This window comes from Lepus europaeus, chromosome 1, assembly GCF_033115175.1.
Source record: "Lepus europaeus isolate LE1 chromosome 1, mLepTim1.pri, whole genome shotgun sequence".
NCBI lineage: Eukaryota > Metazoa > Chordata > Mammalia > Lagomorpha > Leporidae > Lepus > Lepus europaeus.
Window position 1 is genome coordinate 176,046,674 of NC_084827.1, and position 16,031 is coordinate 176,062,704.

At 61.8% G+C, this 16,031-nt stretch overlaps 1 protein-coding gene across 1 annotated transcript; it reads left to right on the top strand.

Moving 5' to 3' along the window:
• The first annotated feature begins 10,363 nt into the window (after nt 1-10,363).
• B3GNT7 (UDP-GlcNAc:betaGal beta-1,3-N-acetylglucosaminyltransferase 7) lies at nt 10,364-14,081 on the top strand. The gene is made up of 2 exons (XM_062202387.1): nt 10,364-10,422; nt 11,950-14,081. The coding sequence occupies exons 1-2, from the start codon at nt 10,412-10,414 to the stop codon at nt 13,142-13,144; spliced, it is 1,206 nt and encodes a 401-aa protein (XP_062058371.1). The 5' UTR covers nt 10,364-10,411; the 3' UTR covers nt 13,145-14,081.
• The last annotated feature ends 1,950 nt before the right edge of the window (nt 14,082-16,031 follow it).

The following is a 16,031-nucleotide window of genomic DNA, read 5'->3' on the forward strand; positions in this document are numbered from 1 at the left end:
GCCCCCAGGGACCTGTTCGTGTGGAGCGAGGGATCCACCCCGGCGGAGAAAAGGCCTGGAAGAATGACCTCAATCTGCCACCAAAGGCTCCAAGGCCCACAAGGGCCTGACACTCCACCCCATCCCCTCCCACCCCAGCCTCTGCTGTCCCCAGGCCCAAGCAGTGGTAGCCAGGGAAAATGGCTCCCCAAATGCCAGGAACCCTGACTCCGCCCCAAGCCGCAAAGGCAGACGGTTTGTGGGAGATGGTGAAGGAGACAGATAACAACAGCTTCAGGCAGGGATCTTTGGCCATGGGTGACAAAAACCTCGAATGAAAGATTACTGGCTCCTGTAACCCAACCGGAGGAACCAGATACTCCGGCTCTCAGGGCCTACCCATACTGGCCTCCTGGTGCTACCGTAAGAACTTAAACAAGGGCCTGCGCTGTGGTGTAGTGGGTAAACCGCCACCTGCAGTGCCGGCACCCCATACGGGCACCGGCTCGAGTCCCGGCTGCTCCACTTCCAATCCAGCTCCCTGCTATGGCCTGGGAAAGCAGTAGAAGATGGCCGGGCCCCTGTACCTGTGTGGGAGCCCTGGAAGAAGCTCCAAGCTCCTGGCTGCGATTGGCCCTTCAGCTGTTGCAGCCATTTGTAGAATGAAGCAGTGGATGGAAGACCTCTCTCTCTCTCTCTCTCTCTCTGCCTTTCAAATAAATAAATAAATCTTTAAAAAAAATTTAAACAGCACTCACTGATGACCTTACAGTTTCTGCAGAAGTCCAGGTGAACCTGACTAGTGAGGTCAAAAGCAAGGTGCTGGGGGCACTTAAGAAGCCACTTGGTGCTGTGGTGTAGTGGGTAAAGCTGCCACCTGCAGTGCCGGCATCCCATATGGGTGCCGGTTCAAGTCCCGGCTACTCCATTTCCAATCCAGCTCTCTGCTGTGTCCTGGGAAAGCAGTGGAAGATGGTCCATGGTCCCCTTTACCCATGTAGGGACCCGGAGGAAGCTCCTGGCTCCTGGCTTTGGATCGGCACAGCTCTGGCCATTGCAGCTACCTGGGAAGTGAACCAGCAGATGGAAGACCTCTCTCTCTCTCCTTCTCTCTCTCTCTGCCTCTGCCTCTCTGTAACGCTGCCTTTCAAATAAATAAATACATCTTTAAATAAGCAGCAGCAGCAGCAGCCGCTTGGGACACTGCATCCCATATCCAAGTGAGTCCCAGCTCCTCGGCTTCCAGTCCAGCTTCCCGCTAAGGAGCACAATGGGGACAGCAGGTGATTGGGTCCCTGCCACACATGTGGAGGAACCAGATGGAGCTCCAGGGTCCTGGCCTTGGCCTGGCTTGGTCCCAGCTTGTATGGGTATTTGGCGAATGAACCAACAGATGGCAGCTCTCGCTGTCTCCGACTGTCTCTGCCCTTTGAGTAAAATGAAAAGAAAAAGAACGTTTTTCATTTCAATTTGTGGGCCAGGTGGGCTCTGAGCAGAAGCCCCAGGCTCACGAGGATGGGAGCAGGATCGGGGCCCCGAGGCCGTGGCTCTGAGCTCCCTGACCCCTTCCTTGCCGCAGCCGGCCAGAGGCTGCCCTGGGCTCCCACGGCCTGGGTCGCACGCGGGCGCCCACATTTCAGAACAGGCAAAATCCGACTTCTGACTCCTCCAGGTTTTCTGGTTTTCCAACATCTCTTCTGCCTGCAGTCAGGAACGGTTTCCTGCTCCTACAGGCTCCGGGATTATCTAATCCGAGATAAACTCCCTGCTCCGAGGTCTGTGAACCGATTACAGCGGCACAGGCCCTTTTCCCCAGTGTGGAATCGGTTTCTGGCACTTGGGTGTGCTTGGGTGTGGAGCTCTTAGACGAAGGGGCATTGCTCAGCCCAGGGCTCCTGGAACCGGGATTACAGCTACTCACATACCCGTTCCCGTTTGGCTTTGCAGACTTCTTGTTTTATTCTGGACCCTGTGGCGAAGGCGCCGGGGTGCACACGGCACCTCTCCCCGGGATGTTCACAACCACACCCCTAAGAGCCCAAGGGTCACAGGCCAGGTCCACTTGGAAAATCCCCGAGGAAGAGGTCAGCTTGGCCCGTTTCTCAGAAGCCACATGTTTGCTGGGACAGGAGCCGTGTGAGGTGCCTGCCCAGCCTAGTCCAGAGGCCACCCCTCCACCAGAGGAATGAAATCCATTCCTAAAAGAAGAGGTGGGTGCCAGTGTTGTGGTGTAGAAGGTAAAGTTACCGCCTGTGACACTGGCATCCCATAGGGGTGCCGGTTCGAGTCCCAGCTCCTCCACTTCCAGTCCAGCGCCTTACTAAATGTCCCTGGGAAAGCAGAGGAGGATGGCCCAAGTACTTGGGCCCCTGCATCCATGTGGGAGACCTGGATAAAACTCCTGGCTTTGGCCTGGTTCAGCCCTGGCCATTGCAGTCACTTGGGAAGTAAATCAGCAGATGAAAGATCTCTCTCTCTCTCTCTCTCTCTCTCTCTCTCTCTCTCTCTCTCTCTAATTCTTTCCAAGAAATAAATTAATTAAAAAATCCCAGTACTGATGCAGGGCTCCATCATCACAGGGCGCCCTCCTGGGCAGCTTCTCTGGGGCCTGGTGGGGCTGCCTCCGCCCTGTCGCAGCACCGTCCGCTGAGGTCCCATTAACCCCGTTCTGCCGGGGCTTTCCCCGCAGTTAGTTTTCTCTTCTGTAAAGTGGGACGAGTTCCCATCTGTGCCAGGCTGTGCGGGGAACGCAGGTGCAGAGGAGTCTCTGTGTAGCCAGGAGGCCCTGACCAAGCCTGGCAGGGACTTCCCTGGGGCTCCTGGTCCCTCAGTGGACCCCCCAGCCCGGGGTCAGTGCCAGAGGCTCCGAGATCTCCGGCAGGCCCCAGCGGGAGCAGGGCTGCCCAGAATGCACCTGGCCCAGCTCGGGGCCTTGAAAAGGCAGCCATTCAGGGCTGGCTTGGATGGGAGCCGGGTGATGAGAGACAGGGAGCCCTGTGCTGGGGAGAGGAAGGAGGCCTCCGAGCGGCCTCAGTGTGGGGCCGAGCTGCCAGCCCGGGAGGGGAGCCGGCTCCGGGGAGGGGGCGGCGCCGGGAGGGAAGAGTGAGCCAGTGTTCAGGCCCCGGGACTGAAAGGCGGCTGTGTGTCCCAGCCGGCTGCCTGGCCGGCAGGGCCGTGACTCACGATGGCCCAGGGTGGGGTAGGAGGGGCAGCCTGGGCCCAGCTGTCCAGGGCCAGGGGCCCACTGCCCACCTGAGTGTGAGTGCTGCCAGTGGTCTGAGCGTGCGTGCCGGGGGTGGGACTGGGCCGCCAGGCCACGCTGCAGTGGGCACAGCCTGTCCTCCCCGGACCCTGGCCAAGGCAGCACTGCCCCCTCCCCGCCACTTCCCCTCCAGGCCGCCCTTGTCGGCCGCTCAGGCTCCGGAGTGCCATGTGGGGCAGGGCAGGGGGACAGGCAGGTGGGCCTGTGCAGGGAGAGGCGGGCTCAGAAGGAGGGGGGCGCCTGAGCACGAGGAAGCTGGGTCTTGGCGAATCGCAGATGGAGGCAGAGTTGAGGGCCTGTGGGCGGTGCCCAGAGCACCCCAGTGGAGGGTGGGCACAGAAAGGGGACCTGGGGTGACCCCAAGTGGCTGCCTACTCCTGAGGCCGTGCCTGCTCCCAAGGACGTTCCAGGCAGGGCTTCCCTAGAGTGGATAAGCAGGTTGAGGGGGGTCCCCGGTAGAGGGGTGTGTGTGTGTGTGTGTGTGCAGTTGCCTCTCCCAGTGTCAGCATGGGTATGTGTCTGTCTCTTGTGTGCTCTTGTGCCCCTGGGGTACCTGAGTGTTACATGTCTGAGTGTGTGTGTGTGCATCTGGGTCATGTGTGCACAGGTGCTGTGTGTGCCACACTACATGTGCACGTGTGTGTGTTCCTGGGTGTTGTATTTCTGCATCAGAGTTGCATGGGTGCCTGTGTGCTTCTGTGGGGGGTATGAGTGTGTGGATGTGGGTGTGCGTAGAGCGGGTGTGGGTGTCAGTGTGTGGAGTGTTACATGTGTGGAGAGTGCATGTGTGTCTGGGTGTGTGTGTGTGGAGTGTTACGTATGTGTGCATCTGGATGACTGTGTACAGCATTGTGTGGGTGGGTGTGAGTGGGTGGGGTGTTGTGTACATGTGTGTGTGCACGGTTGAATGTATAGCGTGTCTGGGTGTGCGGTCATGTGTAGTGTGTCTGGGTGTGGGTGGGGTGTTGCATGAGTATGTCTGGGTGTATGTATGGCTGAGTGTGTGCAGTATTTTGTGTCTGGGTGTGTATAGTGTACATGCACCTGGGTGAGTGTGTACAGTATGTGTGTGTGTGGAGGGTTATATGTGTGTGTCTGGGTATATATAAACACAGCACGTGTGTGTCTGGGTATATATAAACACAGCACGTGTGTGTCTGGGTTGTATGAGCGTGTGGAGTGTGTGTGTGTCTGGGTGAGTGTGTACAGTATGTGTGTGTGGAGGGTTACATGTGTGTGTCTGGGTATATGAACACACAGCACGTGTGTGTCTGGGTTGTATGAGCATGTGGAGTGTGTGTGCATCTGGGTGAGTGTGTCAGTTGTGTGGGTGAGTGTGAATGGGTGTAGTGTTATGTGTGTGTCTGGGTGTATGTATGCACAGTATGCGTGTGTCTGTGTGTGTGGAGTGCATGTGTGTTTGGGTGTGTACAGTATATGTGTGTCCGGGTAGAGTGTGTGGAAGGTTACATGTGTGTGTCTGGGTGAGTGTGTGTAGTGTGCGTATGTGTGTGAGTGGAGTGTTACGTGTGTGTCTGGGTATATGTACATACAGCATGTGTGTGTCTGGGTTGTATGAGCGTGTGGAGTGTGTGTGTGTCTGGGTGAGTGTGTATAATATGTGTGTGTGGAGTGTGCATGCATCTGGGTGAGTGTGTACAGTATGTGTGGGTGTGTGTGAGTGGGTGGAGTGTTACATGTGTGTGTCTGGGTGAATGTATGCACAGTATGTGTGTGTCTGGGTGTGTGTTATGTGGAGGGTTACATGTGTGTGTCTGGGCATATGTTCACACAGCATGTGTGTGTGTCTGGGTCGTATGAGCATGTGGAGTGTGTGTGTGTCTGTGTGAGTGTGTGCAGTATGTGTGTGAGTGGAGTGTTACGGGTGTGGGTATATGTATGCACAGTCTGTGTGTGTCTGGGGGCGTGTGTGTAGACTGTGCATGTGGGTGTGTACAGTATGTGTGAGTAGTGTTACGTGTGTGTGTCTGGGGGCGTGTGTGTGGACTGTGCATGTGGGTGTGTACAGTATGTGTGTGAGTAGTGTTACGTGTGTGTGTCTGGGGGCGTGTGTGTGGACTGTGCATGTGGGTGTGTACAGTATGTGTGTGAGTAGTGTTACATGTGTGTGTCTGGGTGGCATCTTGTGAGCGTGCCCACTGAGCCCGCACCAGCTGCCGGCGAGCAGGACAGCCCGAGGGGAGCCCAGGGCCCTTCCCTGCCCTTCGCTCTCAGCTGGGCTTCCGGGCCAGCCAGCCAGCCCTTGTGCCCAGCGTCTTTGAACTCTGGCCTCTGCGCCTCCCTTCTTGACAGGCTCCCACGCCCACAAAGCTATGGGTGGCCTCGGCCATCCCCAGACCAGCTGGCAGGTGCCGGGAGCAGGAAAGGAGCCAGATTGCTGCCCGGCTCCGGAAGGAGCTGAGTCCACCCTCCACTGGCCTTGTCGGGAAAACCAGAGACATTTCCCCAGAGCGCTGCCCCTTCCTGCTTCTGGGGAGCTGGCGCCGCTCGGCAGCAGGCGGGGCACCGGGCATCTCTGTGGCCCCCCTGAGAGATCCTCAGAATGGGCTTCCTTGGGGGGACTCCCCCCAGGCTGTTCCCCAAGGGCTGCTAATCTCGGGTCCCCACCCCAACCACGGATGGGGAGGCACACGCCCGGCCCCGGGGAGGCGGCTGCAGGCTGGAAGAAAGCCAGGCTCAGGTGGACTGGACACGGGAAGGCTTCTGTCCTGGGAGCTAACAGAGTCCTGTGGCTTGAACGGCTTTGACTTGGCTGCTGGGCCCCGTGCCACAGGGCTGCTGGGCCACCTGCCCTGAGCAGGACTCCAGCGAGCCCACCTCTGCTTCTCTGGCTGCTGCCTGCTGTGTCTGGAAGTCCCACTTCCCCATCTCTCCTCTCCGGCCTCGGTTTCCGCCACACTGCTTCCTCATTCTGACCCTCATCTGGGTGTTTGCCAAAAGCTGACCAGGCGCTAGAGCAGAGGCTGAGAGCCACTGGTTTCCAAGGGCCCAGGCGTCAGAATCACCCAGGGAACTCTGGGAGCAGGTGTCTCCTGGGGGGCAGACCCTGGCGGCTTTTTTTATTTTTTTTAAGTTATTTGGAAAGAATAAAGACAGACCGAGACAGAGAAAAATCTTCCACCTGCTGGTTCACTCCCGGAAACCCTGCAGCAGCAATTTGGGCCAGGCCAAAGTCAGGAGCCCAGAGCACCATCCGGGTCTCCTATCACCTACTATCTCCCAGGATGCACAAAAGTCAGCGAGGCACTCTGATGGGGGATACAGGCGTCCCAGGGCGACTTAACTGCCGCACCAACGCCGCCCCCCACCCAGGGTCCGTGCTTTACAACCCCTCCCCTGCCAGGGCCCAGCCTCCTTCTGGGCTCTGGGGCAGGGGAGGCTCCCGGCCTGTGTGTCGCTGCTCTCCAACTTCCTCCCCTTGCAGCTCAACCCCTTGTGATCTGGGCTTCCTGTTGGCCCAATCTTTCCTTGGGTGAGGGACACCCCAGAACCACCTCCCACCCGTGCTCTGCCCCCCAGATATCCCCTCCCCACCTCCTCCCACTTCCTGGCCTCCTCCCCCTCACAAGTCTTAAAGAGGACTCCAAGGAAATGGTCCTTTCTGTTCATTTTCCACTGGGCAGAAAGTCCTGGGGGCACCAGTCGGGGGACAAGCTTGCCTGGGGGAGCCCCCAGCGCTGGTTTGTGCAGTTCCCCCCTGCCCCCAGTGGCCGGGGGGTCCCTGCAGGCCCCTCTAGCACATGCCTGCACAGCGGGTCAGGTTCTCTGCAGTGGGCACCGGCCATCCCCAAGGACAGAAGAGGCTGGGGTCCCGCTGCCATTTCTCATCATCAGGTGCCGCGTCAGGAGGGAATCAGGTCCCAGGTCTATCCTTCCCCACCCAAGACATCTCCAGCACAAAGCGCAGGAGCAGCCAACTGCCTTTCAGATCAGGAGCCGCTCAAGGTGGATTCAAGGACATGAAGACCACCCCAACCGGCTCGCCCTAAAGTCAGGCCATAATGTGCAGGACCCAGGACCAAGGAGAGAAAGTTCTAGACCACTGGGTTGCTGGGCTCCTCCAGGGTTTCCTGCCAGACACACATCTTCAGCCACTCTTTCCACTAAAGATTAACAGAGATTTCTCTCTCTGGAGCTGATCCACAGACCCTCTGCTGCAGTGTAGACAGCCACATTGGAAGGGCTGGCTGTGGCTGCCCCTGGCGTATAGACTGGAATCAGGGTCTTGCACACACTGATTAAAGTGGACTCACAGGGGCTGGTCTTGTGGTGTAGCAGTTTAAGCTGCTGCCTGCCGATGCCCGCAATATGGATGCTGGAGTCCCGGCTGCCCCACTTCCAATCCAGCTCCCTACTAGTGCACCTGGGAAAGCAGCAGAGGCGTGCTTGGGCCCCTGCCACCCGCATGGGAGACCGGGAAGAAGCTCCTGGTTCCTAGCTCCAGCCTGGCCCTGAGCCGGCCATTATGGCCGTTTGGGGAGTGAACCAGTGGATCTCTGTGTGCGCTTTCTTTCTGTAACTCTGCTTTTTAAAGAAAGAAATATTTTAAGTGGATTCACGGGCTCTCAGACCACAGTGCTGCGCTGAAATGGTTTCCGCTGCATGGCTCCCCAGCCTGTGGGCACAGCCGTGCTCCCTGCACCAGGGGCGGTGTTCTCTTGAAGGTGCTCATGGCTTCTCATTCACTGTTTTGGGGCTCCCTCTGGCACAAGTCCACCTCCACTTGGCCAGCCAGGCTTCGGCACAGGGTGACCTCTGGCTGGTCAGATGTCTCCCCCAACACCTGCTGTCTCCCCAGGGTCCAGATTCCAAGACAGTGCAGAGGAGGTGGGGAGTGGCAAGAGGGAGGAGAGGGAAGGGGGCCCTCCACGGGGGGTCCTCACTGAGTCCCCCTTCCAGGGAACACAGGGAGTGACCTTGGGAGAGAGGCACAGCAGGGGACACCAGCTGCCTGCACTGCCCCCAACCCCAGGGCCAAGATTCCACCTGCAGACAGACCTGTGTCCCTCCCCGGGGCCCTGGCTCAGGCCCCAGCTGTGTCTGGAGACACCCCCAGGAATCTGCAGGTGAGGGACAGGTGAGCAGACCAGATTAGGAGTGGGGACCTGGGGGGAGGAGTTGAGGTAGCAAGTGCTTCCTGTAGGGAGGGGCCAAGTGGCCCCAGGGGAGCCTGCTGGGGTGACTGGAAACTAACCAGAGCCCCTGTCCCTAGGGGCCTCCGGTGTTTAGTTATCATTGAGCCCCGGTAGGCACAGATCAAATGATCCGTGAGGGCAGTTCTTCCCCGTTGATGAGACCCTACCCGCAAACCCTCAGCTGACTTGGGGCAGCTCCCCTCCTTGTCCACCTGCTCCAGGCCTTGTGCTGTAGGGTGGGCCAGATGTGAACACACTGTCAACAGCCGACTGCTGTCACACAGCTTCCTGCCTGGGAGAGACCGGGCCTCACGTACAGCATCTCACAGCACGGAGCCAGCAGGAAACAGAGGTCTTAGCATATGCCACCTGTCCCCAGTGCAGCCCGGAAGTGCAGGGCCCCAACCCAACCCGCACCTCTAGACTCTGAAAAACCTCTTCCCGGACGGCTGTGTCAACCCGCATCAGGCACCCTCGGAGACCCCACAGCACCGGGCTGAGAGGTCAGTGCTGCGGCCAGTGGGGCTGCTCTCAGCAGGGGCCCTGTGTGAAGCCAGGGGAGCCGGCCCTGCCCCTTTGGAGAGCCCAGAAGCCTGGGTGATAGCGTGCAGGGCTTGGCAACCTGCTGGGATGGAGGCCCGGTTGGTCAGAGACCAGTCGGGCTGTGGGTGGCCAGGCAGGGGAGGTGGGGTTTGGGCTGTAGGCCAGGCCTCTCCCTGCGGGGTGCTTCTGGAGGGCCATCACAAAGGGTGCTGGCCCCAGGGTTCCCTTGGAATTCCACCTGGAAGGCCCTTCACATTCCCGGGGTTGGGGCTAACGTTCTGGAAAATTCCACCACACTTTGAGTTTTTCCTCTCCTTCCAAGGTGGGGGGAGGGGGTCCTTGAGCCTTAAGGAAAGGGTTTGAAGGGGTTCTCCAGCCCAGGCCCAGGGACTTGGGGGCTCCCTGTGTGGCCCTGGGCAAGAAAGCAGCTCCCTTCACCGCCATCCCTGGGCAATGGGCTGTGGCTGGACCCAGGGCCCCCCTCCAAGGCCGGGCAGGCCCCCAGGCTTTGCTCGAGGTGGGACCACAGGCTTTGCACCTCCACTTCCTCCAGTGTGAGACAGAAACAACACATGCTTCCAGGACTGAGTCATCAGGCACCATATTGTGGCGCTCAGTGACTGCGAGCCCAGCCATGCAGACACACACTGCGCACACACACCGCGTCCACGCGAGCCCGCGGCCTTTCTAGGTGCCTCTGGGCGCTCAGCACTGGGGCCCCGACGTGCAACCAGACCACAGCGGTCACCCGCGACAGGGCCTTCTGCGGCTGGAAGATTCTCGAAGTCCCCTGTCTGGGACGCCCCGCACCCAGACCTGCATATTCTGTCTGCGCGCAGCGCGCCCCCACCTCAAGAAGAGCCAAGCCTGGCTGGAGGGAAAAAAAGAAAAAGTTTTAAGAAATATGTTGGTGGACGAACCAAAAGGGGCCTTTCCGGGGAGGTGAGGGCTTCCCCAGCCGCGGGCTGGGCTGGGGCGCTGAGCCGGGCTTCCTCTGGTCCCTCCAGGAGGGTCGCGGGCCCTGGCCTGGGTAACTAATCCGCGGGCCTAGGAAGGCGTCAAGGGGCCAGAGGGGAAGCACCCAGCCCGGGGCGCCGCTGGGGACTTGGGGGCCGGCGGGCGGGCGTCCGGTCCCGCGCGTGCGCGCACCCAGAAGGGGCCGGCGACCCCCGGAGGCCCCGCGCACCCAGGGGCAGAGGGGACCCTCGCGCGCGCCCGGGGCCGCCTGGGAAACGCGGAGCCGCCCCGCCCGCGGGCAGTGGCGAGGGCCAGGGGGCGCCGAAGGGGTTAATGCACCTGGGCCGCCGCCGCCCCTGCGGCCCCTCCTCCCGCCGCCGGGAAGAGGAAAGTCTCGGCGGGGGCGCGGCCCGGCCTTCGCCCCCGCCCGCTCGCCTGCCCGGCTGCACCGACCCAGCCGCGGCGCACAGAGCTGCGACCCGCGCGTCCCGCTCCGCCGCCCGGCCGGGCCGCCATGTCTCTGTGGTGAGTGGGGGACCGAGAACGGGCGGCGACCCCGGACGCGCCGGGACGCCCGCCGCTCGGGATGGGAGATGCCCGGCCGGGCGAGGCGCCTGGGCCGGGTGGGCGGCGGGGACCGCGGGGTTGCGCGCCCATCTCTGCAGCCCGGGGGCCCCCGGCAGCCGCTGCCCGGCCCCAGCGGCTGGCACTGCATGTCTCACCGGGGGCTGAGTCCCGTCCCCATGCGCGGCGGAGCTCGGGGTTCCGGCCGCTGCGCTCCGCGGTGCGCGCTCCCCGGAGCTCTGGCCTCGGCCCCGTTCCTCCCCTCCCGAGCCGGGCTTTTCTCTTGCACAAGGTCTGGGCCGGGCAGGTGGGGCGCGCCGTCCCGGCGCCGCCAGCTGCGCGTGGGGGCTTCTGCGGGGCCCCCGGGACCGGAGGACGGGATCCGGAATACTCGTGCGTCCCCGGGAGGGTCGCGTTCGGGTCACGCGCTCCAGCGCTGAGCCTCAGGTGACCCCCGTCTTTCTCCAGCCGATGCCCAGGAAACCTTGGATTTTTTTTTTTTTTTTTTAAGCAGTGATCTTTATCTTTGAGAAATGCAAGCGAGCGTTCTGACAGCGTGCTACGGCCGCTCTGTAAGAGTCTAGGAGTAATTCGCCGGTTTCCAGAAACAGAACGGGAGAAGCAGCCCACAGCAGGGAGCCGGCCGGCACCCATTCATTAAATAAGTTGCCGGCTGCACCCTCCCATCGGGACACGGTCTCCCTGCTTCCCTCTTCTGCTCGAACCACGTTTCCCAGGTGTGCCGGCCGTGTGCCCAGCCTCACGGCCAGCATCCCCCATCCCGGTCTCCCCTGCCCCTGGATAGCCTGCCTTGCCAACGGCCGCTTCAGCCACCAGGTGTCCACCGGGGAACAGCGTCCAGGCCACCCCAGAGTGTGAGCGGAGAGGGAGGGTCCTGGGTTCGGGGGGGCTCAGGCCCCACTCCCTCAGGCAAAGAGCTGTTCTGAAATGGATGTGGGGGTCCCTGGAGTGCTGGGGTTCTGTGTCCCCTCCCCGAGGAGCAGGGCTGGGGGCCTCATCTCCCCTAGTGGCAGTTAAGGGCGTGGGCTTGTTAAGGTGGGGGTGCTGGATGATCCTGGTCCATTTCCTGGTGTATCACCCGGGAGGGTTTCTCTTTGGGGTTGTTTCAGGGAGGTGGGGGTTGCCATCCGGAGAGGATGGGTGCCAGCCTCCCAGGCTGCTCCTCCCAGGACTCTGGTGCAGAACAACTCCGCGATGCCACTGCCCACGGCTCCTGGGTTGCACAGGGAAATGGAAGCCCACCAGAGCCGCCCCTGAAAGTGGCATGTTCCCCTGAGGGCTTGCCCACGCGCGGTAGGGTCTGACTGCTCTGTGTTGGGAGGTCAGTGTGGGACGAGGAAGCAGGACCCTCCTCTGGCCACGCCGGGGCTCCAGGACTTGAGTCTGGGCTTGTCCACGTGGGGCCGCTGCTGGGAGAGGCTTGGGGCTCACCCGTTCTCTGCTCTGCACCTGTCCCCCACCCCTTAGGAAGAGAACCCTGTACAAGAGTGTATGTCTGGCCCTGGCCCTCCTCGTGGCCGTGACGGTGTTCCAGCGCAGTCTCACGCCCGGCCAGTTCCTGCAGGAGCCCCCACTACCCACCCTGGGGCCGCCGAGGGTCCAGAAACCCAGCGGAAACCTGGTGAACCCCAACAGCTTTTGGAAGAGCCCGAAGGATGTGGTCGCCCCCACGCCCGTGGCCCTCCAGGGGCCCCAGGCCTGGGATGTGACCACCAACAACTGCTCGGCCAATACCAACCTGACCCACCAGTCCTGGTTCCAGGGCCTGGAGCCGCACTTCCAGCAGTTTCTGACCTACTCGCACTGCCGCTACTTCCCCATCCTGCTGAACCACCCAGAGAAGTGCAGGGGTGATGTGTACCTGCTGGTGGTCGTCAAGTCCGTCATCACCCAGCACGACCGCCGCGAGGCCATCCGCCAGACCTGGGGCCTGGAGCGCGAGTCCGCGGGCAGGGGCAGGGGCGCCGTGCGCACGCTCTTCCTGCTGGGCACGGCCTCCAAGCAGGAGGAGCGCACCCACTACCAGCAGCTGCTGGCCTATGAGGACCGCCTGTACGGCGACATCCTGCAGTGGGACTTTCTCGATAGCTTCTTCAACCTGACGCTCAAGGAGATCCACTTCCTCAAGTGGTTGGACATCTACTGCCCCAGCGTCCCCTTCGTCTTTAAGGGGGACGACGATGTCTTCGTCAACCCCACCAACCTGCTGGAGTTCCTGGCTGACCGGCGGCCGCAGGAGGACCTGTTTGTGGGGGACGTCCTGCAGCACGCCCGGCCCATCCGTAGGAAAGACAACAAGTATTACATCCCTCCGGCGCTCTACAGCAAGGCCAGCTACCCGCCCTACGCCGGCGGAGGCGGCTTCCTCATGGCTGGCGGCCTGGCCCGGCGCCTGCACCGTGCCTGCGACACCCTGGATCTGTACCCCATCGACGACGTCTTCCTGGGCATGTGCCTGGAAGTGCTGGGCGTGCAGCCCACGGCGCACGAGGGCTTCAAGACTTTCGGCATCTCTCGGAACCGCAACAGCCGCATGAACAAGGAGCCCTGCTTCTTCCGCTCCATGCTGGTGGTGCACAAGCTCTTGCCCGCCGAGCTGCTGGCCATGTGGGGGCTGGTGCACGGCAACCTCACCTGCTCCCGCAAGCTCCAGGTGCTCTGACCCCCCACCCCCACCCCCAGGCCACCAGGACGGGCCAGGGCGCAGGCTCTTGGGTCCCCAGCATCCCCGGAAACGCTGGAAGGGGATGGAGTGGGGTAGCAGGTAACCGGCGAGGGGCCTCCCCGTGTTCGTCATTTCCAGAAAACCCAGGCACAGCTGGGGCTGCTCGGACTGGAGGGCGTCAGAGGGGCCAGGATGCTCCTCTCCTGGGCCTGTGGCCCAGCCCCCTCCGCCCCCGTGAGAGGCCCTGGCGGCCTCAGAAGAAAGCCTGTGTTCAGGTGCGCGGGCTTGGCCCGGCCCTGGTAGGTTGGTGGCCACCACGGGGCAGAGTCTCTGTGAAATGCCTCGGTCTCCCCCCAGGGCCCCTGCAGGAGACACTGAACCCTGTGCAGGCTCACAGGGCCTCCCGCCTCCACCCCACCCCCTCAGCCCACGGCAGGCTCCCCGCACAGCCCCCCTGCCCGCGCCTGCCCACGCGCTCCGACTACCTCAGCGCCCCTCAGAGCCCAGCCTGGGTGCAGGCTGCAGCCCCGCCACACCCCGAGACCAGGCTGCCGAGCAGGCTCCTGGCCCCAGAGCCCTGGTGCTGCCCGGCGCCAGCCCCAGCCGAGGCCCCTCCCTGGATGTGGACATTTCTCGGTTACTGTGAAGTTTTATTTATGAAGAATGTGGAGGGAGAAGGCTCCAGGCCTCCGGAGGCGGGGGACCCCCTTCCCTGCACCCCCACGCCCTTCCCAGCCCCGGCCGCACCTCTGCCTCCCCAGGGCGCCCCACAGACCAGCATCGCCCTTGCCCTGTGCAGGGAGGCCCAGGCCCTGGGGTGGGTGCAGAGGGCGCAGCCCCTACCTCACATTCAGTCACCTGGTGAAGATGGAGGGCTCATCTCTATTTTCTCAATAAAACGGGACTGGTTTCTGCCCGGTGTGAAACTCCCTGCTGCCACAGTCAAGGACAAGGCTGGTTCTTTGTTGGTCTCAGCTGGTGGGTGCCCAGGAAGGAGGGGAGCCCTGGGGCTAGGGCGGGGCGGGGGTGCTCACCCTGCGGCTCCAGGTGTCCCGTGGGCAGCTGCAGTGCTGGCCCCGGTGTGGGCGGAGAGCAAAGCCCTCGTTTTAGTGGCTCCTGGGCTCCCCATGTCCCTTCCGGTGTCTGAGAGCTGGTGGGCCTGCCATTTGCAGGGCCCTTGGCCTGAGTGTCAATTTAGCTCGCAGGAGGAAGTCCCTGGGGCAGTCTAATGAGCAGGCAGCAGCTCCCTGAGGACTGAAAAGGGGACAGGCCAGCCGTCCGTCCCCCACCCTTCTCTCTGTCAACTGCCTGCGTAAGTTGGCAGAGCCCTAGCTCTAAAAAGCTACTAAACATTCTCAGATGGCCCCGTGGTGGGCCCTTGCGAGGGGTCCGTGGGGCAGCCCTGCCTTGTGCTAAGGAAAGCAGTCTAGGTTGAGACCTGTGTTCCCAGAGCAGCGAGAAAGGATGCGATGGGCGCGGGCCCAGAGCGGCCGGGTGGCAGTGGGAACAGCTTCTCCCAGCGGCTGGAGCTGGGCTGCGGGGCAGGATGGCTGCTGGCCTCTGGGTTGAGGAGGGCGTGTCCACTTCATCCTGCAAGCGGAGCCCAGGCTCTGGGTGTCGGGGGACAGGTGTGCCGAGTGGCGGCAGCCCCCCTCTGCCCGTGGCTCCTGACATTCTGCACTGGCCATGGCGGGGGTCTGCCTTCCTCAGCCTCTGCCCTGCCCCATTTCTGAGCTCTGGGGTGGGGAGGGGAACCCCTGCAGGAGGCCAGAGCCACAGCACACGGGGCAGGAGGGGACACAGGCACCAGCCTGGCCTGCAGTGCCCTTGCGTCTTAATGGAGGCTGAGCACTTGCCTGTGGTAGGAGGCACAGAACACCCAGGCCTGCAGGACAGTGTTGGAAGTGGGAGGGGTCTGGGTCACAGCTTCCGGAGCAGGGAGGAACCTGGACTGGGTGGCAGGACACATCCTCCCCGCCGGGCCCGCACCTGGGGCACGGGCGGCAGCCAGTCCCGGGCCTGGTGGCTATGCTGGACATCTCGGTCCCCAGGGCCCCCCCACCCCTGTCCCCTTAGGAAGAGGGGCTCCACACGAGAGACCTGGAAGAACTGCAGAGACCAAAGGGCCCGCTGCTCTGTCCCCGATGCCGCCGCAGCTCCCAGCCTGGCTTCCTGTCCCCAGCCTCCCCAGGGCCTGGCCGTCTCTGAAGGCAGCCCTGGCCTTTGCAAGGTGCACTTCTCATCGTTGTGGGGAAGCAGACGCGTGGACATCAATAGTTTTGCTTCTTGGTGAAGCTCATGACCAATACGCCAGGAACCAACGCGAGATTCACAAAGGAAAAGCAGAACAGATTTCTCCAATCAGAAGTATTCAGCGGCCCCAGAGCCTGCACAGTACCCAGAGGCATGGGGGAGCCGTCTCTTTTTATGATCTAATAATCAAATGATTTGTCTTAAAGGTACACAGTGAGGGGGAACCAGCCAGGCCTGCCAGGCCACATTCCTCTGGGCCTCCGTGTCACATTCCTTCCCTTGGGCACTGGGCAGGACCCCTGTGGAATGAGGGTCCGGCCCTCCAGGGAGAGAGTGACCTTGTAGGTTCTGTGGTTGGCCTGAGAGAGGGGTGCTGGTGAAGCTTGAAGGAGATGTCGGGCGAGAAACCATGCACCACCACGCCAGAGCGCCAGCACCGGCGATGGTGACACCCAGGGATATGCCTGGTGTGGGGTAAGCATTTCAACGTGTACCGGGAGCACAGAATGGTTACCTTTAGGTTCTTCTCGTTGATCGCTCAACTCTCTCGCGTGCCCTTACTTGCAGGAATCCAACTCACCTTTTCAGGGTCCCCTCTCTCCTAAATGGACCAAGAATCTCAGGGACTTCC